The 22,686-nt window shown below is 40.4% G+C and overlaps 1 protein-coding gene across 8 annotated transcripts in view; it reads left to right on the plus strand.

The window, feature by feature from the left end:
• Positions 1–20,682, plus strand: part of LOC143148827 (choline transporter-like protein 1) — a 114,818-nt gene extending 94,136 nt beyond the window's left edge. For 7 of the 8 annotated variants that reach the window (XM_076315603.1, XM_076315585.1, XM_076315541.1 and 4 more), the window contains 13 exons: positions 8,816–8,884; positions 9,816–9,942; positions 11,175–11,238; positions 11,319–11,427; positions 11,593–11,701; positions 13,642–13,761; positions 13,856–13,981; positions 14,099–14,205; positions 15,891–16,147; positions 17,013–17,179; positions 17,248–17,340; positions 18,671–18,763; positions 18,853–20,682. In XM_076315603.1, the coding sequence (XP_076171718.1) occupies positions 8,816–8,884; positions 9,816–9,942; positions 11,175–11,238; positions 11,319–11,427; positions 11,593–11,701; positions 13,642–13,761; positions 13,856–13,981; positions 14,099–14,205; positions 15,891–16,147; positions 17,013–17,179; positions 17,248–17,340; positions 18,671–18,763; positions 18,853–18,921 (1,510 nt within the window). In that variant the 3' untranslated portion in view covers positions 18,922–20,682. The remainder of the gene's footprint in view (positions 1–8,815; positions 8,885–9,815; positions 9,943–11,174; positions 11,239–11,318; positions 11,428–11,592; positions 11,702–13,641; positions 13,762–13,855; positions 13,982–14,098; positions 14,206–15,890; positions 16,148–17,012; positions 17,180–17,247; positions 17,341–18,670; positions 18,764–18,852) is intronic. The other variant, XM_076315551.1, reaches the window with a different exon arrangement.
• The last annotated feature ends 2,004 nt before the right edge of the window (positions 20,683–22,686 follow it).

The following is a 22,686-nucleotide window of genomic DNA, read 5'->3' on the forward strand; positions in this document are numbered from 1 at the left end:
TGCGCGCGCATCTATCGTTTGCGCGCAGTTTTCGCACGAAAGCGGGGTGAACGTCGCGCCACGATTCCCGCTCGTGGCGTCCCGCGAGTCTGGTCGCTCGAAGGTCGCGCGGATTCTTTAAACGCTGCGACCGTGTCCCGTGTGGCATTATTGTCGCGCGTTTAGCATGCCTGGCGCACACACGATTTTCGTCCGGGTCGAGTTAACCCATTTGCATCATCGCTCTGCTTAGGCTGTCGCGTGCAAACATCAGCGACGTTCAACTGACTCGTATCACCGCACAGCGGTTGATCGTACGTTCAGTAACGAGCATTAAAATTATTTACAGAGTTTATTAACAATATACTGTGTAAAACGATCAATACACAATATTAAAATATCGCATTTTACATTTTTTTTTTTTACAAAGAAGTAAGAAGAAATATTTTTTTATACATAGAATAAATTGATTGAAATTGAAATGAATTAATTTTCGTGGAATTCTTTAATGTGGTAAATACGTAATGCTTTGTCACAAACGTGACATTTAAAGATTCTCTTCGAATTGACTTATGTAGATATCGAGGAATTCGTCACAAGTGATACTCATCATATTTACCATTGGCCCAATCATCGTACGGAACAAGTCGTGCGAATGTCTCGAAGGCTGCGCGAGCTTCTATACGATTTCCATCCGAAATTTTCCAATCTGAATCGTAGGTTAAGAAGTTAATGGAAACCTCGACTCGTTCGTATCGCGGTTACGAACATCGAACAGTGTCCATCGACGACACAACGTACGCGCCAAGTCGTGGCTCGATTCGCTACCGAGATTCGCGGGATACAGGGAGTGGGGGACGAGGTCTCGTGAGATTCAACAGTTTTTCATTTCTCGACGCGATGGAAACGAACATTGCTGAACCGAAAAATTAAAAATTAAAAATTCCACGCGGCGGTACGTATTTATCGATTAATGAAATCGAGTATTTTATTTTCGTTTCTCGCGTGAGATACGCGCGAACGATTATTGCTTATAAATCGCAGACGCGTCGAGACGATGTTCCGGTTCAATTTATAATCGACGGATCTGTTTAAATAAGTTGACGTTTGAACAATTTCCCGCGAATAAGAATCCCCCTGGGTATAAATCGGTTTCCATTCGTTTCGTGTGTCTGTGTGTGTTTATTCATTTTTGTTTCGTTTCGGTAAACAATCGGTGGGAATTTTTTTTTTGGTACTTTTTTTTATACACTCGCTGTCTCTGTTTCGGTTCGAGAAGGAGGAATCGTTACCCGATCGCAACCAGACGAATTTACTTTATTTATTAATATTGTTCTCGAAGCTTTCGGTTAGCTGTAAGTTTGTTATCTACTTTGTCCATGTGTGTGTAATGGTAACGGAACTGTCGATTTTTATGTATGCATATTGTACTTTATAAGTGCATTTCTTTGTACGTTCATTACGCGTTAATTTTATTTCGCATATTACCGATACGACACATTTTACTTTGCGGTATATTCCCGCCTTTTTCCTCACTGGTTTCCAGATTAATGTAATATTCTGTTGTCGAGGCGGGTCATAATAAAACCATCGAAACGTTGATATTTTAAGAACGAAATTCTTGATAAGAAAAATTATTATTCGATCATCGTAGATCCTTCGTTTGTATTCTTTTTCATACAAGATCCAACGTTCAGCTTTCACGCTCTCCATAGAAGCTTTGCATCGCGATTGAAAGAAAATTTCGATTTTTATTTAACTTCACGCACAAACTTTGCGATATTACACGCCTAAGTGTAATTTTTTCCTTGCATTTTATGAATAGAAGTTGCACAGATTCCAAACTGTCATTTTTTCCTTGCATTTTACGAATTGATTTATTCTAGAGAAAAAAATTCAGGTTTATTATAAAGAATGTATAAATTGTTATAAAAAGAAATAGGTTTATTAGGTAGAGAAAGGAAAAACCTTGCACATTTAGAAAAATATTTATCAATTCTCTGCACAATTTCAGCACGAGTTAACATTTATTGGGTTGTTCGGAAGGTCATTTCGTTTTCCAAAATGGAGAATATACAATTTAATAAAACGTTTATACACTCTGAAAAAATTATGTTTCATTTTCACAAAAAAAATCAAATGACTTTCCGAACAACCTAATATTTCCCACAAGAATCTAGAAGACCTTCAAATTTGATGAAGGTCAATTTTACCTTTAGGACAAAAAGATAATTTTCCACTTTTTTTCATCTCGTTAAAAACAAAGAAGACACCAAGCTCAAAGTAAACGTAACACTGTACACTGTACAAATTACTATAATTGTGATAACTTTATCGGTGAAATGTGCACACAGATGACGATCGAAAACAATTGTATCTTTACTAATGTTGCATTCCTTTTATCAGAATCTTCGATTGATTTCACATCCACTCGTGTCTTTTCGTATTAATTGCACACTACTTTCGATCGCGAACCAGTGTACGTAGTATGGAATGGTCATTCGTATCCTGTCCAGCTCGATGCTTTCTTTTTCATAAATAACCAATTGTTACTAGCCGATTTAATACATGGACCGTCTAGCCGATTCCGTATAAATTTCCCAAAGGGACAGCACGGGTACTTTCATAATTTATTTCGTTTCCACGAGCGTAACCACGTGGTCCGAGTCCGCGTCGAAAAATCGCAATTGAAATCGTCGTTCATAATCTTCAACGTGTACGTTAATAAACGCACGTAAATGCTTTCATTTCATTCACCGAAACGTAGCGTTTGTTTATCAGAACGTAAGAACGACTTCCGTCGGTGTACACGTCCCGTTTCTCAGTGATAATCTCGTATCGTATATTATTTTTTTTACGAACGTAGCGCGATATCATCGTCGTTAATCTTTATCGTTCTTCCGTCTCGTTTCTTATCGCTCGAAGAAAATCCTCCAATTTATAAATCACCGTACGACCACGTTATCGTGACTTAATATAACGATCGATCTTCGAACCTGCGCGCGGGAGCAGGGATCTGTGAAGTGACTCTCAGAGAACGGACCACGTGGAGGGAGAAGCTGGTGTGGGTCATTTCTGACCCACGCCGAAATCACACCTGAGTTGATTCCAAAGTGTTATCTTTTCCTTGTATTTTATGAATAGAAGTAACATGGATTCCAAAGTGTCACTTTTTCCTTGTATTTTACGAATAGATTTATTCTTGAGAAAAAAATACAGGTTTATTATAAAGAATGTTCAAATTGTTATAAAAGAAACAAATATATTCCAAAGTGTAATTTTTTCCTTGCATTTTATGAATAGAAGTAATAAGGATTCCAAAGTGTCATTTTTTCCTTGTATTTTACGAATAGATTTCTTCTAGAGAAAAAAATACAGGTTTATTATAAAGAATGTATAAATTGTTGTAAAAGAAAAAAACAAAAATAGGTTTATTGCAGAGAAAAGAAAAACCTTGCGTATTTAGAAAATGAATAATATTTGTTAATTCTCTGCACAATTTCCGCACAAAGTTATCGTTACTCGAATGCTCGAACGTTCTAAACGTACGGGAAGGTGTCTTGAAATACTTCGACCGTTCTGTTAAATGTCTGAAAGACGAGTAACGTAAGTTAACGTCTGTCGAACGATGATCATAAATTACCTTCAGTCGAACTCGAGTCTCGAGTGACACTGATGTGCCGTCAAGTGTTCTCGATACTAGTTTCAATCGTCGTTAAGCGTGGGTCTCGAGTGACCCACGCGCGTCCTGCAACTTTCAAAGCGACGTTAAATTTGAAATCGGAACTGAACTACGGTAAAAAATAAACGATTTCTTCGCGACAAGCCCGACTCGTCGATTTCCAACTACTGGGAATTTAAATTTAATTTCACCTCCCTTCGCTACGTACTATTTATTTATTAGGTTGAATGGGAGCGGTGCATCCAATGTTGGCACCAATGTGACTAATTAGTCGGAACGAAAATTAGCTGCAAATAGAATAACGCGATATTTTCGCCGACTTTGGGCGTGTTTCGCTCGAATTTTCAGTTAAGTTTCTCTTTTTCGCCTCGCCCCGTTTGAAACGTGTCGGTAAAAAGTTTCGCGTCCAACTTTCGCGACTATCCCGCTACTCGGCAAAAATATTCACCGAATAAATTTGTTAGGACGCTAATCCGTTGCGGTCGAAGCCGGAGATATAATTTTCGCGGTGGAGTTTTCCAGGGCAATGTTAGAAATTAGATTGTACCGCTCGTATCGAATTCGGGGAAACGAAGAAGGGTGGCCGAAAGCTACGGTGAACCTTTCGACTGTCGAGACCTGATTATATCACTTCGTACAAATGTTTGTTTATCAATTCTCCCGTTGGCAATTTCCACCGAAAGTTAATTGACCGACCCGCCACTTTCGACGACTTTAAGCGCGTCCCGTCAGAATTTTACGCTTTTTTAGTTCCCGTTTCTTCGTCCCCCATCACCGCCACCGCCGCCACCGCCCCCTGAGTAATGTAGACTTTCGACCCTCGTAGCTGAATTAAAACTATTCCCCGAGTAAATTCGTTCGGGACGTCCAATCCTTTGCAGCTTGAACGGTCAGAATTCACCGTGGAAATATAGACCCCCCCTCCCCACCCACCCTCCTCCCGTAACGAGATTAAAAGTATACTTTTAATAGAGCCACGGTTTATAATTCGTTTTTTAATAAAGGAAACTACGAACTTCTTAATAGACCGGTATTCTTTCAGCTCGAACCGGTGGATGAAATAGTTATTTACTTAAATTGATTTTGCTCCACGGACAGGGTATGGATACACGTTTCGCGGAATTGTAGGTGGCGCCACTGCGGATATCTATAATTGTGAGTTAATTGATGTAAGTTTTGTAGGTTATATGTAACCGATTGGACTAGAGAGACAATTCTCCTTTGGTTGAATTTTTATAGAGATTGAAATATCGTGCCTCGAGAAAATGTAAGAATGAGGATATTTATAATTGTGCATTAATTGATGTAAGTTTTGTAGGTTATGCGTAACCGATTGGACTAGAGAGACAATTCTCCATTGGTTGAGTTTTTTTAGAGATTGAAGTATCGTGCTTCGAGAAAATGTAAGAACGAGGATAATATTTATAATTGTGCGTTAATTGATGTAAGTTTTATTTGTTATACATAACCAATTGGAATAGAGAGACAATTCTCCATTGGTCGAGTTTTTTTAGAAATTGAAATATCGTGCCACGAGAAAATGTAAGAACGAGGATAATATTTATAATTGTGCATTAATTGTTGTAAGTTTTATTTGTTATACATAACCAATTGGACTAGAGAGACAATTCTTCATTGGTCGAGTTTTTTTAGAAATTGAAATATCGTGCCACGAGAAAATGTAAGAACGAGGATAATATTTATAATTGTGCATTAATTGTTGTAAGTTTTATTTGTTATACATAACCAATTGGACTAGAGAGACAATTCTTCATTGATTGAATTTTTTTAGAGGTTGAAATATCGTGCCTCGAGAAAATGTAAGAACGAGGATACTTATAATTGTGCGTTAATTGATCTAAGTTTTTTTGAGGTTAGAATACCGCGTCTCGGGAAAATATAAGAATACGTGGAATATTAAAATGGAAGTCACTCTAAAGCGACTGTACTATTCGTTATTAATTTTGATACGAGATCATTGATCGAGGTGTTTCAATTTTTTCGAACGAAAATAATTAGTTAAGTATCTGTTCAGCTAAAGAGTTAAGCAATTCGTTCGGCTACAGTGGTGCCATCTATGTCTGTAACGAAACGATTCCTCGAAAAAAGAGAAAGCGAAAATTTTTTGCGCTTAAATTGTTCGAGCAAATATTTAATTCTAGCAAAATCGGTTCCTGAGATATTCAACCAAATGTATATTTTACTCTCAATTTCGAGACTAGTTTCCACCATTTAAACATTAATATCGCGTTTAATCTTTCTCAACGTTCTGAATGCCGAGTTTCATTAAAATTAGAGATTGTTGATTGGGCGGCGTTCCTCGTCGATAACAGTACTCCCTTCGTTGCGCCAAAATTGTACGGAATATAATAGAAAAATAATATCCAGAGGCAGAGATACATGTAAGTGCGCATTCACGTTGTAAATTCACGGTACGGCTAGGGTGAAGGGCCCATTTACTGCCACCTACCCAATTAAAATACCACGAAAAAAAAAAACAAAAAAAAATCCAACGCTCTGAGTGCAATTAATACGATGAAAAAGACATCGCGAAATTTTTTTGTCATTAATTTTACATAAAATGATAAAAAGTACAATTTTCTTATTAACGAAAGTGCAAGCGGGACAATAAAGAAGAAGCTGCAATTACGAAAGCGATAAGAAGAATCTCGAATAAAGTGTAACTCTTTGGATAATATTCGAACTATTAACGATGAGTGACACTGCGTCTTTAATCGCGTTCGTTCAATTAGCTAATTTGTAAAACACGATAAACGTTTCGGAAATTGCAATAATTTTGTCTCTGACCGAAACTTCCATCGAATAACGATAAATACCGGAAAAACACTTTTCCGATAAATAAACAAAATTGTGCGATAATGTTACAACAATATTAATACGCGGCCTTTTATTCGATAAGTAACCAAATTTACTCAATAGTGTCGCGGTGAAACATTTTTAATCGACAATAAAAATTATGCAATAATGTTACACTCGATTTTATCCCCGACGAGTAAAAAAAAACATGCAACAATGTCACACTCGATTTATGGTCGATGAATAAAAGAAACGTGCAACAATGTCACACTCGATTTTATGATCAACGAGCAAAAAAATGCAACAATGTTACCCTCGATTTTTTGGTCGATAAGTTAAAAAAACCATGCAACAATGTTACACTCGTCTTTTGGTCGACAACTAACAAAATCTACACAATAATGCTAGAGTCGTTGCTTGACCTTTTACGGTCAATGTCTGCACTAAGCCACCACAGCAAGGAACCATATTAATCTTCTATTTTATTCAACTATATATTAGTTTACACTTTCTCCGAATGAACCTGAATTTCTAAAGAAATTTTATTTACAAACCAATACGGTGCTCCTATTAGAGATAACGGAATCCAGTAAAGAGGGATGGCTTAATCCTTCTGCTACGGTGGGCGTATATATACGTTCTCAAAGAATGACCATTCATATACGAAGAGCGTATATATACGCTCTGGAAAAGTGGTCGCTGAGGTACGAAGAGCGTATATATACAGTCTGGAAAAGTGGTCGCTGAGGTACGAAGAGCGAATATATACGGTCTGGAAAAGTGGTCGCTGAGGTATGAGGATCGTATATATACGCTCTGGAAAAGTGATAGCTGAGGTACGAAGAGCGTATATATACGATCTAGAAAAGTAGTCGCTGAGGTACGAAGAGCGTATATATACGGTCTGGGAAAGTGGTCACTGAGGTACGTAGAGCGTATATATGCGGTCGGGAAAAGTGGTCGCTGAGGTACGAAGAGCGTATATATACGGTCTACAAAAGTGATCGCTGAGGTACGAAGAGCGTATATATACGCTCTGGAAAGTGGTCGCTGAGGTACGAAGAACGTATATATACGTCCGTGCAATATATACTTTCATTTCATACTTTTCACGAGATACTTTTATTAATCGAGTATCTGGTATCAAAAATACCTCGAATGAGGCATAAAAAAAATCAAGTTTGAAAATATGTCGTTTGTAGTAAACGCAGAAAAAGACATGAGTCGAGGTACTATTATTCACAATGTGATGTTGGCTTATACGTGACTCCATACTTTGAATTTTATCATACAAAACTTGATTATCAATATTGTGTTCGGCTTTAAATACTTTAGTAATTTCGTTATATATTGTATTAAAAAATATTATACGAGCATTATAATATAACGTATAAAAAAATAAATTACGATTATAAAGTTTCATATTTTATAAAGTAAAACGATATTACCAAATATAAGAAATATCATTGTGAAATTTCGAGAACAAGAAACAACTTCTACTTCGTAGCATTCCGTACCTCGGTGTCATCTACTTAGTAATGTTCTGGGTTAATGGGAAACTGCATACATCGCGGCACTATGAAGATGTAAAAAGTAAAGATTGTTCCGTACGTTCAACCGGAAAGATTAAAGGCGGAAGACACCAAAATAACTATTTCTGCGATACATGTAATCGAAAAGGACACACAGGACTGTCGAAGACACTTTCGAAACACACCACACGATGGAGAACTGTAAAATATAAATTTTACGTAAAAACATTACATCAGAACACATTGTTCTACGAACATATATCCAAAGTTCGCAAAAGGATTAATAAATCTTGTTTATCCTTCTTGATCGTAAACGTTACATATCGTTGCTTTTTCAAGTCAAATTAATTCCGACCAGTACCAGACCGCGTAGGTTTAAAGCTTCTCTGATTGGGCCTTTTACCCCCCCCTATTGTCGTTAACTGTGGGCGCACTCCCACCCCGATAACAATACCGTGAATTCCGAATATTTTACGCGATGTTGCCGTTAATGAATGAACCAAGTGCGCGACAATGAACGGCCGACCGATGATTAATACATCGTTAAGCAGGTCGCGGCGACGATACCGCAACGAAAGGATGCAAATTGCGCCGGTACGCGGCCCGGACTCGATTAAAACTCGAATCTCGGTGGAAAACTTACGCCGTGCGCGAGAAATAATGCGCGTAATTGCCGTTAATGTTCCATATAAATTCTCCAGTTCGGACGGCGAGCACTTTTCCAGCGGATTTTCCAATTCCGGCCGACACTTTCCGCGGCTACGGGTTCATTAACACCGCGCTCATTAATAATTCATTTCCCCAGGTATCTGCAGATGACCGTGGATTCGAGCGGAGTGAAGTCACGCACCTGCGTGTCCAACTGCAACGATCAGTTAGTATTGCATAATACACAAGTTTACGCTAAACGACCGTCGCCGAACCGTCGCCCGTGTTGCAACGCCGAGCGAAGGTTCGCGATGACGTGGGAGGGGGAACGTTGCCGAAATTGCTCCGTTTAATAACGATTGGAAAATATGTTTACGTCGTTCTGTATTTATCGAACGATGACGGCGCGAAAAAAAAAGAAAGAAAAGGAAAAAAAAGGACGAAGAAGGAATTTTCTTCTTTCGAGGAAATGGAAAATCCTGTTCGAATTCAAACGTCACGTTCCGCGTTTAAAGAAATATTTACTCTTGGTCGAAACGCGTATCGTTCCAATTTCGACTAGATTCACTGTTCATCGACGCGGTCTAATTTAGACGGCAACGCAAATAAGGCAACCTTCCGCTATTTAAATATACGCTTTGTAAATTATAGCTCGTCGACGTTGGTAACTTAGTTCCACTCTGGTAATTGCCAATCGACCGTTATTATTCAGTAATTATTCGGCCGTGTTGAGCCGCTTAGAGAGCCGGAGAGAAGTTCCTACGATTGGATTCGAGTCGGAGCACAATCGACTGACCGTTCAAGGCCACCGGTGTGTCACCCCCACCGCGAGCCGCAAGGCTTCCCCCACCGCGAGCCGCGAGACTTCCCCCACCGCGCGGGTCCAGCCTCCTCGCTCCGCCCACTCGTGGAACGCGCGATTCTACGACGACGCCTCCCGAATAACGTGGCTCGCGTGCGACGAAAGCGGCCTTGAACGACCAGTTGATCTCTCCATCCGATCGTAACTTCTCTTCGTTCCGATATCTGCAAAAGAAAAAGAAAAAATAATAGAACTTGTTACTGAATACTTCGGTGGACTTAGTTTTTATTTTCTTAAACACAGTTACCGCCACGTGGATTATTTATTTCGTACTTGTCCTCTTCTTGTCCCGCAGGGTGGTATTCCTAAATCGCTGCGTGTCCAAACAGATGTCCGAGACGACCCACTCGCTGATCAAGAAACTCGGTTTGGATAATTTCTACAAGGTCTGTAGCTACGTTTTCAGTAAAAGTCGAATTCAAGTACGTACTGTGACTGTATTGGACATACATCTTTATGTGTAGCCTAATTAGTGTGATGATAAGTCGCTAAATAGTTGCACCGACGATAAAGGGTGATCCTTGCGGGACACTCTGTAACCGGATGTCCCAGGATTCACCGGTCGAAGCAACGCTCGAGTCGTCGTCGACCGTGCGGAACGACGCTAAGTAAAAACGAACGTTGGGTAGAATTAATTCACGAACGACCTTGAACCGTCGAAAGATACGGGCGGACTTTAGAAATCTACGACCATTTTGTGAAATCGGTAGTTCGGGTGCCGTTTCAACCGGGACGCTTATCTCGGGACATCCCGGTACGTACGTTTCGTCCACGTTTATTTTTTTTTTTTTGTTCCCTCTTTTTTTTTTAATTTTTTCAAATTAAATATTTCACGCTACCGAGTCGAGGGTGGATAACGCCGTCGCTGCGTAACACTCCCCTAAAACTATTAGAGACGAAGATAGTATCGCCGTTGCATTTTAATTTCCACGAAGTAGCCTTCCCATTGTTCACGTGACAAACGATCGTACTCTCTCTTTTTTTTTTCTTCTCTTTTTTTTTCCCCGCCGCGCCGAGGGACGAAGAAAAATGTAATTTAAACGAGACTGGAAGCTACGGGGACGAACACTTTCAAATTTTGCGCAAAGTTGAATAACTGTACCGATACGTATGCATCTGTGTACGTGAGACGTATGCACGTGTACACGTGTCCGCGAAAATCGTTCTCGTGTCTGGCGACGGAGTTCCACGGGAAGGGAATTAAATGAAACCCTCGCGACGTATGCCTCGACCGGTAGGGTGGAGTTAATTTATCCATGATCAAAGTAGTAGGCGTCTCGCATATGATACTCATCCGGCTAAATATGTGGCTGTGTTCACGTTGCTGTTAGATTAACTTATCACGCAACCGTATGTATCGCAAGGTCAATGGTAAAACGTCGTCGATCGGCAATAGACGCAACCTTTGTTCGTTTGGCAATTCATCTCTCTTGCGCTTCGCTCGTTGTACGTAAACAGAACGACGACTGAATTATACACAACCGTTCCACGAACGATACACACATGCACACATCACGGGAATGGTGTACATCGTATCGATCTCGTGCAACCCTACCACCACCACCACCAACCCCCCCACGCACCCCCTTTTGGCCCATGGTTAATTTCACCCGTGTAATTCCTAATTCAGCAATAAGAGTTCTGAATATTTCAGGAGGCTTCCATGGATTTGACCGTCGCCTGGGTAGAGCTGGTCTACTTGCTGCTGATTGCTTTAGGTACGCGTTACCCGATACGAACGATCCCCGTTATCCGCTCGATCGAGGAATTCATGTCATTTTTCGCGAACGATTTTCAGGTATCTCGTTCGCTATCTTAATTGCCTTCCGGTATATGGTGCAGTGGGTCATTTACATTGTCTTAATCGGCGCTATTCTCGCCTGTATCGGTGGCTCGGCGTACCTCTGGTAAGCTTATCCCTTTGTACCGTGATACCATCGGGTGAGATCCATTGCACGATTTATCCAGACACGATAGAACGCGTGACCGACGATGTTGCTAAGTGCTCTTCCGTCTTTGGAAGCTGCGTTCGGGAGTTGTCCCGAATCTCTGAGAACATTATGCTTCTTCAGGTTCGCGTGGTACAAGGAAAAGAAGGGGGTGGCTGCGAACCAGATACCCGAGGAGGATTCGAGCCAAGATGCCTACTTCGTTTACGCGATCCTGTTGTCTACCGTTACCGTAAGAAATTTTATTGCCCCCCCGTGGGATCGTCCGTAAACGATCGCGCGGTAGCGAGACCGAGTCCCGACGCTTTTCGAATTTTACCCGAGTAGGATCGTTGGAATGATTTCGATGATTGGAATTTAAACGTTCGGTCAATTTGATTCGAATATAGGTTGAGTACTTGAGTAGTCAAATATTTATTATTCGAGTACTGCTTGAATACTTGATTATTCGAATATTATTCGAATACATTTCGAATATTATTCGAATACATTTCGAATATCTTTCGAATACACTTCGAATATTATTCGAATACATTTCGAATACATTTTGAATACATTTCGAATATCGTTCGAATAAATTTTGAATATCGTTCGAATATCGTTCGAATAAATTTTGAATATTATTCGAATATCGTTCGAATAAATTTTGAATATTATTCGAATATCGTTCGAATAAATTTTGAATATTATTCGAATATCGTTCGAATAAATTTTGAATATTATTCGAATATCGTTTGAATATTATTCGAATACTTTACCGTTCGCGCATTACTCAGATACTATTACTATTTGAATCTTCAACCCTTAGAATACTTCTCGGATACATGATTGTTCGAATATTATTCGAGTACTATTTGATTACTCGACTGTTTGAATATTATTTCGATACTATTCGAATACTTAACTCTAAAAAAATGATTCGGATACTATTTGAATATTATTCAGATACTACTCGAACACTTTGTCCACTGATCAAGTATTTGGACATTCGTAGTACACATTTGACTAGTGGTATTCGACAAGTAGCGCCAGTCCTAGTGAAATGTCCTATCTTCCTGTTCGAATATTAACTATTAACTTACAGCCGTGAAAATTTACTCTGGATCTTCGAAATTGACACGACTTTAAGAATTTTTTGAAAGTCTTTTTATACTTATTATCGCGTTAATAGTCCCTTATACTCTACTCGGATCAAAGAATCCTCTTGCTTGTCGATGGAAGTCTTACAACCATCATAAAAACGATAAGCTCACAATTTACTATCAAACTATCCAACACAATCAACTCAATTCTTTTCATAACTAGTAAACCAATTACAATTTCTTTTCTCGTCCATAATACAATTTCAGAAAGTTCTCAAGATGATAACATTTGATTTTCTTATATCTTTTCTCTATGACTCTCCAAAGTCGTTCTTCAACTATTTCTCCCCCGTAACCGTATAATTTTACCCACAAAAACCATTCTTCTCGCGTAACAAAAATTTTTGTACAGAAAAAAATTCAATAAAAATCGATTCACCCTGTATCGAAAAAATATTACCACTCTATCAAGTTGAAGTTGCTCGTAAAATTGCGAAAAATTCTAATTGAATCTTTCGAATATTATGTTAATTATTAAATGTATTCGAACGATATTCAAAATGTATTCGAACGATATTCGAAATGTATTCCAACGATATTCAAAATGTATTCGAATGATATTCAAAATGTATTCGAACGATATTCAAAATGTATTCGAACGATATTCGAATAATATTCAAAATGTAATCGAACGATATTCGAAGTGTATTCGAATGATATTCAAAATGTATTCGAACGATATTCAAAATATATTCGAACAATATTCGAAATGTATTCCAACAATATTCAAAATGTATTCGAACGATATTCAAAATGTATTCGAACGATATTCAAAATGTATTCGAACGATATTCAAAATATATTCAAATAATATTCGAAGTATAATAATATTTCGAGGGAAACAGATAACTTTCCCCCGCGCTCGAGCCAATCGCCGCTCGACGTTCGTCCCCTCCCCCTCACGGGGCGGTACCGCCCAACTCGATTCTTCCTCCGCGCGAACTGTAGCTCGTGTAACCGAACAACAGAAGCGAAACAAGTACCGCGCGCACTCGATGCAGCGCTCCGATACACCAAGTATAATTTTCAGGTCATCACGCTTCTGATTGTCTTGGTAATGAGGAAAAGAATCGCCCTCGTGATGCAGCTGTTCCGCGAAGCGGGCAAGGCCGTGTACTCGATGCCCGCGCTGCTTCTGCAACCTGTATACGTAAATATACTCGCGTCATGCATCAAAATGATAGATACTCGCCCCGAAAGTGTCACGGTCCACCGAGAAACGATAAAACCTACGTGTGTTCCAGACCTACTTGCTCATCGGTCTCACCGTCTGCGGCTGGGTTTACTTCATGCTTTGGATAGAGAGCGCCGGGAACATGTACTTGAATACCAAAGGTCATATCCACTTCAGGAAGGACGCACTTCTGATCGTAAGTTAATGGATTGCTAGGGACGAGGAGTGGGGGTAGGAAGGATGGTAAAGAGGAGCGGAGGTGGGGGTACGCGAGTCGCGCGAACCAACGTAAGTGTACCGTAATATCTTACAGGCGGCCAGGTGGTACAATTTGTTCTTCTTTTTCGTGACCTGCGAGTTCCTACTGGGCTGTCAGCACACACTCGTCGCCTGCGCCGTGGCACGATGGTTCTTCACCAGGTGACATCTTGATCAATATCATAGTTCGCATGTGGTGGATTGCTTTCCACCGGTACTCGTGGGAAATTTACATGTCCACTATTTTCGCAACGTAGGTGCCCGCCGTGTTCCCCGGGTGCTTCGAACCTTCGACTGTGTAACAATATCAACATTTTCCGATTAAAATTCGCGATCGTGCGGGGATAACGTATCGCTTTTGCTCGTCGTCGCGTAACACGGACACCGTAACGGTTACTCGAGAACGATACGTAAATTTGTGGGAAGAAAAAATTGTACCCTTTTTTCAACGGTTCAACACTTTCGGAGAGTGTTTTTTAGAAATAGACGAAACAACGTAGAATTTTTCCGATCGTCGAAAGTCGATTGTCGATTGCCGAAATTATTAATTTTTTAAAACGACGATTGGAATATTGCACCGCTTTGGAGGAAATGTACTTTGTATAAGAAGGTTTGAAGAGTGAGATGTTATTTTTTAGAAGAGGGTAATTTTTTTTTTTTTTTTCTTTTCCAATCGATTTATTTACTGTGACACAATGTAGCACAGGTTTGGAAAAAGTATACTTCGTAGAGGAAGTATTCGAGAAATAGATATTTTTGATTAGAAGAGGTTTTTGTAACTTTCTTTTTTTTGTTTTACATTGTAAAAGTTAAGTTTTTTTATTACGTCACTTTTAGAACTTTAATCGATGCATACACACAAATCAAGTACTCCTGAGCGGAGAACAACATAAGTAACCAATAAATCGCGTGTAGGGGTAATACTTGAACGTCCTTGAACAGCCAGTCGATTTATTTACCACGACACAGGTATTACAATGTAGCACAGGTTTGGAAAAAGTAAACTTCGCGAAGGAAAGTTCGAGAAATAGATATTTTCAATTACAAGAGGTTTCTGTATTTTTTTTTTTTTTTTTTCTTACATAGATTTTTGTAACTTTTTCTTTTCTTACAGAGGTTTTTGTAACTTTCTTTTTTTTTCCATCACTTTCGGAACCTTAATCGATGCATACACACAAATCAAGTACTCCTGAGTGGAGAACAACATAAATAACCAATAAATCGCGTGTAGGGGTAATACTTGAACGTCCTTGAACAGCCAGTCGATTTATTTACTACGACAAAATATAGCACAGGTTTGGAAAAAGTATACTTCACGAAGTATAGTTCGAGAAATAGATATTTTCAATTACAAGAGGTTTTTGTAACTTTCTTTTTTTTTCTTTTACATCGTTAAATTTTTTTTTTACATCACTTTCGGAACTTCAACCGATGCACACACAAATCGAGCACTCCCGAGCGGAGAACAACCGTAAATAACCAATACGTTGCGTGTAGTGGGGTAATGCTCGAACGTCCTTGAACGGCCAGTCGATTTAGTCGCGTCTATGGTACAATGGAGCACCGATTACCCGGACAAGACTGGAGACAACTTAGTAACTGTAATCGGCAATTAACGTGCCCGTTCGATTATCCATACGAAACTGTTAACCGGGAACGAGAATCCAATTTCAGTTTGCACGCGCGTCTAATCGACGTTTTGCCGGTAACGCGTGCGCGGTCTCGCTCGCTCGTTCGCTTACAAAATAGACAAATTCCGATACCCAGAGCGAATCCTCGTAATTACGGAAAGCAATCCAAGGTCAGGGAAATTACGAACCTCGTTAAGCAAATATCTTACCGTACAGGGACAAGAAGCGGCTCTCCCTGGCGGTTGTACGGGGCTTCGGTTATCTCGTGCGATATCACTTAGGCACCGTCGCGTTCGGCGCACTGGTTATTGGTATAGTTCGGCTCATAAGAGCGATAATTTCCTTCGTCCAAAATCGCCTGAAGCGGTTCGATAACGACCTTGTGCGGGGAATATTGTGGTGCTGTCAGTGTTGCCTCTGGTGTTTCGAGTGCGCGCTGAAATTCCTCACGAGAAACGCTTACATCGAAACAGGTATTAAGAGGAGGGTTTCTTCTACCTCGTGTCTCGCGGTGGATTGAAATTTTGCAATTTTTTTTTTTTTTTTCATTCTTTTTATTTTGTTTCATTTTTTCCGTTTCTTTTCTTCTCTTTTTTTTTCGAGCATCGAATTTTATACCAACGATAGACTTTGCTTAATAATATACTCCGATTCTGCATTGAAAATTTTATCATGATTGGTGGACACTTGTTCGTTTATTTTTATTCTTATTTTATTTTTTTTTATTCTTTTTCTTTTTTTGAACGTTGATTTCGTCGGAGAAGTGATAAACTGTTTTAAAGTATAGGTAGTCACATGTTGGTACATACATTCGTGTTCACGAAATTGCAACAGAGAATAATTGGTGACTTTAGAAGTGAAAGTGGAGGTTGGGGGTTGGGGATACCTGTAACTCCGAGAACTATTTCGTTCGAATTGACAAAACGGTGATACTTTGAACGAATCACGTGAATTTGCAATTTATTGTACTATTACGAGAAAAAAAAGAAGAACTTTTCAACGAAATTACCCGAAATCTTACGAGAAGTGCGACGTTCACTTCGCACGTGGCGAAAATTTCACGACGATCGATCACTTGATTTTCGGGACCTAGTGTTCGCACTTTAAGAAACGTCAGTTCCGTTTGAACGCTCGTATCGTCGTCGATTCTTCGAATTTTGACCTACTTTTCGAAAGGCTCACCTCTCAGATTATAAGCTTGGGGAAAATGGCGTAGAAAAAAAACAGAAAAGTTTTTTTCCCCCTCGAGACACGAGGCAAACCCCCCCCACCCCTATACGCGACGATTCGTCAGATACGTCGTTCCCGATCGTAATTACTTTCGCACGGCCGTTTCAGCGATATACGGATGCAACTTCTGCACGGGAGGACGAAAAGCGTTCCAAGCGTTGGCGAGCAATATTTTAAGAGTCGCCGCCATTAACAGCGTCGGGGACTTCGTCCTATTTCTAGGAAAGGTTTTGGTCGTTACATTAACGGTCGTCGCCGGGATTTATCTGGTACAGGTACGCGGCCAACGAACGATTCTCTCGTCTAGGCGACAAACTTGCTCTAATTCTCCTTGTGTGTTTAGAAAAAGGAAGGCCTCTATCATCCATGGGTGCCGATAACAGTGGCTGGAGTATTCGCTTTCTTGGTGGCGCACTGTTTCATCTCGATCTACGAGGTTCGTCGACCAACGAGCGAAATTAAACACTTTTTTTCTTGTATTCTACGTGTGGTTCAGCTTAAGAAATTATTCTTCGTAAAAAACGATTCGTTGCATTTGTACAGTACGCGTGCGAGAAGATTGCATTCGAAGGTTATGGTAGGTCCTCTTTGTTCGAGTGTCATCTTCTTTAAGCTCTTATAGGATAGATATACGTCCTTTTTTAATGCAATAACTTCAAATGCAATCTTCTCACGCACGTACAGTACATTCATAGAGCCTTTGAGGATACAGTAATCGGTATTACAAAGTAAACCACAGTAAATTGTCCGTATTCTAAAGGTAATAGTTTCCTTCCAGATTTATTGTCCATCTTTCAAATACTCTTGTGTGCCTTGTATTTTATGGGCAGTCCATCTTAAAAAGTAATCGTTCATAGAAAACGACTTGTCGCATTTTTACAGTAGGCGTGTGAAAAGATTGCACTCAATGGTCATGGCAGATCCTCTCCGAATATCATCTGCTTTAAGCTCCTATAGGACATATACGCGTCTTTTTTTAATACAATAACTCCAAGTGCAATCTTCTCGCGTGTGTACTATACATTCATAAAGTCTTTAAGGAGACAGTAATACAAAGTATTACAAAGTAAACCACAGTAAATTGTCCGTATTCTAAAGGTAATAGTTCCCTTCCAGATTTATCGTCCATCTCTCAAATACTCCTTTGTGCCTTGTATTCTCTGTATAGTCCACCTTAAAAAATAATTCTTCACAAAAAAAAAAACGATTCGTTGTATTTGTACAGTACACGTGCGAGAAAATTGCATTTGAAGGTTATGGTAAGTCCTCTTTGTTCGAGTGTCATCTTCTTTAAGCTCTTATAGAATAGATACACGTCCTTTTCTAATGCAATAACTTCAAGTGCAATCTTATCACGCACGTACTGTACATTCATAGAGCCTTTGAGGAAACAGTAATCGGTATTACAAAGAAAACCACAGTAAATTGTTCATATTTTAAAGGTAATAGTTCCCTTCCAAATTTATCGTCCACCTTTTAAATACAATAATCCCTCGATTATCTGCTTTAATAGTGCTTTAAGAGACAAAACAAATCTCGTTCGATGTACATTTAAGTAACAAATCTCGCGACTATTTGTTAAGTCGAGTTTGCATCTTTGAGTTGTATCGTTATTGCAAAGAAACCAGCTTTCGTTTTACGATCAAGAGTTTGGATAATCGAGAAACTACTGTAGATAAACAAAAATGTTTACCCAAATGGGTCATCCGAGAAGATATGCCTAATGTCCTCCGTGAATATTAAACGATCGTTTCGCTTATTTGCAGATGGTCATAGACACCATATTCATTTGCTTCTGCGAGGACTGCGAGAAGAACGACGGAATCGGCAGGCCGTACTTCATGAGCCGTGGATTAATGGTAATTAAACCGTCGCGCCTCGTCCGTCGATTCTTCCACTAGATTCGCGGCGAGAGGATATTTCAATGGAATCGCCTCTTTTGTTCCAGGAATTCGTCGAGAATAGCAAGAAGGCGCTGCAGCATCTGGATTACCAGGGCAGCAGAAGTCACTCGTAATGGCGATCGTTCGGTGACTCCATGGAAGAGAGGTCCGGCATTTATGAGATGCGAGAGACTGTTCAGATTGTGCCTTTAGAAAGCACCGTTTGGGAGGGGAAGGGTGGAGGGTTACCGTGGCGTGAAATCTTCGACCAGGATCAATCTGGACCAACTCTACGCGATGGTTGCGTTCATGGTTCTGTCGTGTCTTTCCCGCCGCGACGTATCCCGCGAATCTTTTAAACGTACAGGGTGTTCCATTTGTGTTGTCGCGTACACGTGCTCAGCACACGGTAGAAGGTTACTATAAGATACGGACAATTTCACGACTCGTCGCTTTCTCGAACAAGAAGGAAAAAGAAAGGGAGCACAATTGTATCAGAAGAATTAGACTATTCTAATTCGATACTCTACAAGACACCGGATGATACGAAAAAGAAGTGAATAGTTTCGGAGCGTACTGTATCGAAATAAAAAATCAACTCTGTTGCAGTAATGTGAAAAAAGATAATTATTACCAGTTTGTCCAAGTTTGTGCTAATTTATTTCTGCTTTCGCAAGTATATATTTCGAGACACGCAAAATAATGAATTACTTCAATACGGTTGATTTTCAGAGATTTCTGCTTGTTTTGTATCACCCTGTATAGGAGACAGTTATTTCAAACCTCGCATTCGGGAAGTGACCGATCGAGGAGCAATTCTTCGTTTCGTATTTCGAATTTCGCGCATGCTCGAGAGCCGGTTAGGTTAGGTTAGGTTAGGTTAACCGAGCTACAGGCGGCGGCCATTTTGAATATTGAACTCGAGCCGATAGAATTCATCGATATACGTCGACGCGGCTCGATTGCTCGACACGATCGGATAGAAACCAGTCTAGCAATCTAAATTTATATTTTTCCCGATACGAATAGCGTAGTTGGAACGATCAAAATTGTCTGCGACTTATGGTACCGATCCTGTTGCAGATGATGACGATAACGTCGATGTTCTTTTGTTACGAAGCATGAAGAGAATTATTTTATATTGTTAACTTACAATTAGTTATCATCGAAGATGATCGGTTAGGTGGTAGTAGCTTTCGTGCGGCGATAATTGTACGCAAATTGTTAACATTCCGTTTACTATGAAAGTACCCACGATCATCGAACTGCGTCATGTATTTTCTTTTCTTTTTTTTTTTTTCATTTGTTTCTTTCTTCTTTATAAGTACGTGATGCGTTTCAACAGCGTACGCATAAGTCATTCTTATACATTCGCTCGCGTTTCGGTATCGTGCACGCTTATCGCACGATATTCCGTTTGTACCATAACTATGTATAATATTTGGATAGTTCGAACGACAAAGAGTTTTAAATACGCGATAATTTTGTAACGCGAAATTACGAAGCGGGAATCGTCAAAGCTGCCAAGAGCTGTTTGAATTCCTGCCAAAGGGAAGATGGTCGTAATTGATCGAAGGTGATACCGCAAGTAGGAAGAGAGAGAGAAAAAGAGATAGCCTTAACGCGAGATTCGTGTCGTGATAACGCGCGACTATCCGAGTAATTGCAGTTACATCGATCGTCATGTGTATATATTTTTTCACGCGATACTGCCCGCCTAATGGTATACGTCCGTCGCGTATGTCACGCCTTTTGTTAATCAATCGTCCACAACGAACAAGTACAACATGGTTTTTAAACACGCGGAAACAATAACGCTAGCTACGGTCGCAGTTTTAAATTTTATTATTTCGAATGATAGTATTATAATTTTAATAAAAAGCGTTATAAAATAAGTGACCTGTGTACATTTCTCGCGGTAGGCGACAAATTGGAAAACCTTTTGAAAAAGGCGCGCTTTCTATAATAATCCTTGCTTCGAGAGCCGTGGTTAATTGTTTAATTTTCCACGGTTCGCTAGATAATAAAAGAGCGCAAAAATTCTCGGTAAAAAAATATAGACGTACTTGCAAATGAAATTCAGCGAAATTTCATTTTCAGAGCACTGCGTGCGGTGACCGCCTATAGGCGTTCCACGAACATGTTTGTTCAACGTAGCTACGGAATTTCCGCACGCGCTACTACGTTTGGGTCTGAAAATTCGAGAAAAGTTTAAATAAATACAATAACGCCGCGAAAAATAGTTATTCCACGTAAACAAATGCATGGAATCACAGAAACACGTCGTTATTAAGTCACGGATTATTAAGTTCGAAGTTCCTTGTACAGCAAATCTTTATTCTTTCCTCAATTTCTCCGTATCACGGAGAAACAATCCGCTGGATATATTTTAACGAAACGATGGAACAGGAATAACATTTTTACTCTCGAGGTTCAATTCGTAATACAATTTATAATAATAACAACAAATATTTGTCGTGTATCGTCTCGAAATGCGCACTCTCGGCTGCAAAACGGATATACAATTGCTACCTCCTACGGGAGAAGATATTTATTCAAAATGGTAGTGTGCAAGCCCAGCTGGTCAAGTTTCTCGAACACCTTCCGAGCCGCGATAGAAATCAATTCTTCATCGTTCGCGACACATTGCGATTCTGAAAAGAGTTCAAGGTTACGGGATTTGACGTGAAACGAGCGAGAAAACAAACGGCGCGTACCTAGGGCCTACCGCCTCCACTGCTCGCTCCCCACCACGCGCAGGCCACTCCCACGAGGGTCTGACGCACACTCGGAGTGGGGGAAAGAGGAGAAGGGGGTCTCTAGCGGCCAGTCGATCGCGTCCCGACTCGGCGTGCGCGCCAGGAAGATAAAATGGCGGGAATAACCAGACACAGTGTCAGCGAAGACTCTCTTGCTGTTCGTTACTTTTCATTTATTCGATTCGGGCACACAGTTATTGCATGAATGATTTATGCGCACCGGCGCGCCGCAATGGATATCCACGTGGCCGGTGCACGCAGGTGGATCTTTCGTTACACTCAGCTGGCAGTTAAGTTGGGTCGACATTTACGAAATCTAAAGCGGACACTTTTGTCGTACATACGTGTATGTGTTGTGTATATGTATATATGTACGTATGCATGTATGATGTGTAATATGTACGTATGCATGTGTTCCATTTTCTTCTTCGCTTCTCATTTTCGAATTCCAAAGACCGAGAGACGTGTGGGGGCGCTCGATGAACTGTTCGTGTGTACAAACGCAACTTTATCGCGTCGGTTCGGTGGAAAAAGATTCGCTTACAAAAATTATCGCGGGACATTGTACTATGCGTGTGGGCGTTGTCGTCGCGACAACATCAACGGGACTAGCGAACATGAGTCTCAGCTTGCAACAGCGCTTCGCCTCGCGAAGCGGTTTCTTGGTGGGGGGCAAGGAGAGCTGTGTATGTACGTGTGTGTGTGTGTGTTCGTGTGTGTCGATCAACGCGATCAAAATCCTTCGACTCAACGTCGAACAGATCGGTCTCGCTAACGGATTCGGATTTTACAAACACGAAAATATCTCGTCTGCCGCGTGAGGGGGAGGGGGCACAATTCTTCGATAAAGGGACCGACGCTCGGGCCCCGAATCACGGGGGTGGGGGAAAATCGCCGAAGATTACGGAAACGCTTCGCTGGATTTGCTTTATTCTGCAGCTGGGTACATTCAAAGTGTTCGAAATTATTTTTCATCCGTCCTCGCCCCCGAGGTACTTCTAAATTGTGTGAGACAAAGTGGAGTGAACACGGGCGAGGCGGTGGGGGAGGGGGGGGGGGGGGCGCACATACACGCTTCCGTGCGATTGTGGCGAGTCGCCCGAATTTTTGGAACAGGAGAAGGGGAGAGTGTGGTGTTTT

Source organism: Ptiloglossa arizonensis, chromosome 1 (genome assembly GCF_051014685.1).
Source record: "Ptiloglossa arizonensis isolate GNS036 chromosome 1, iyPtiAriz1_principal, whole genome shotgun sequence".
Lineage (NCBI taxonomy): Eukaryota > Metazoa > Arthropoda > Insecta > Hymenoptera > Colletidae > Ptiloglossa > Ptiloglossa arizonensis.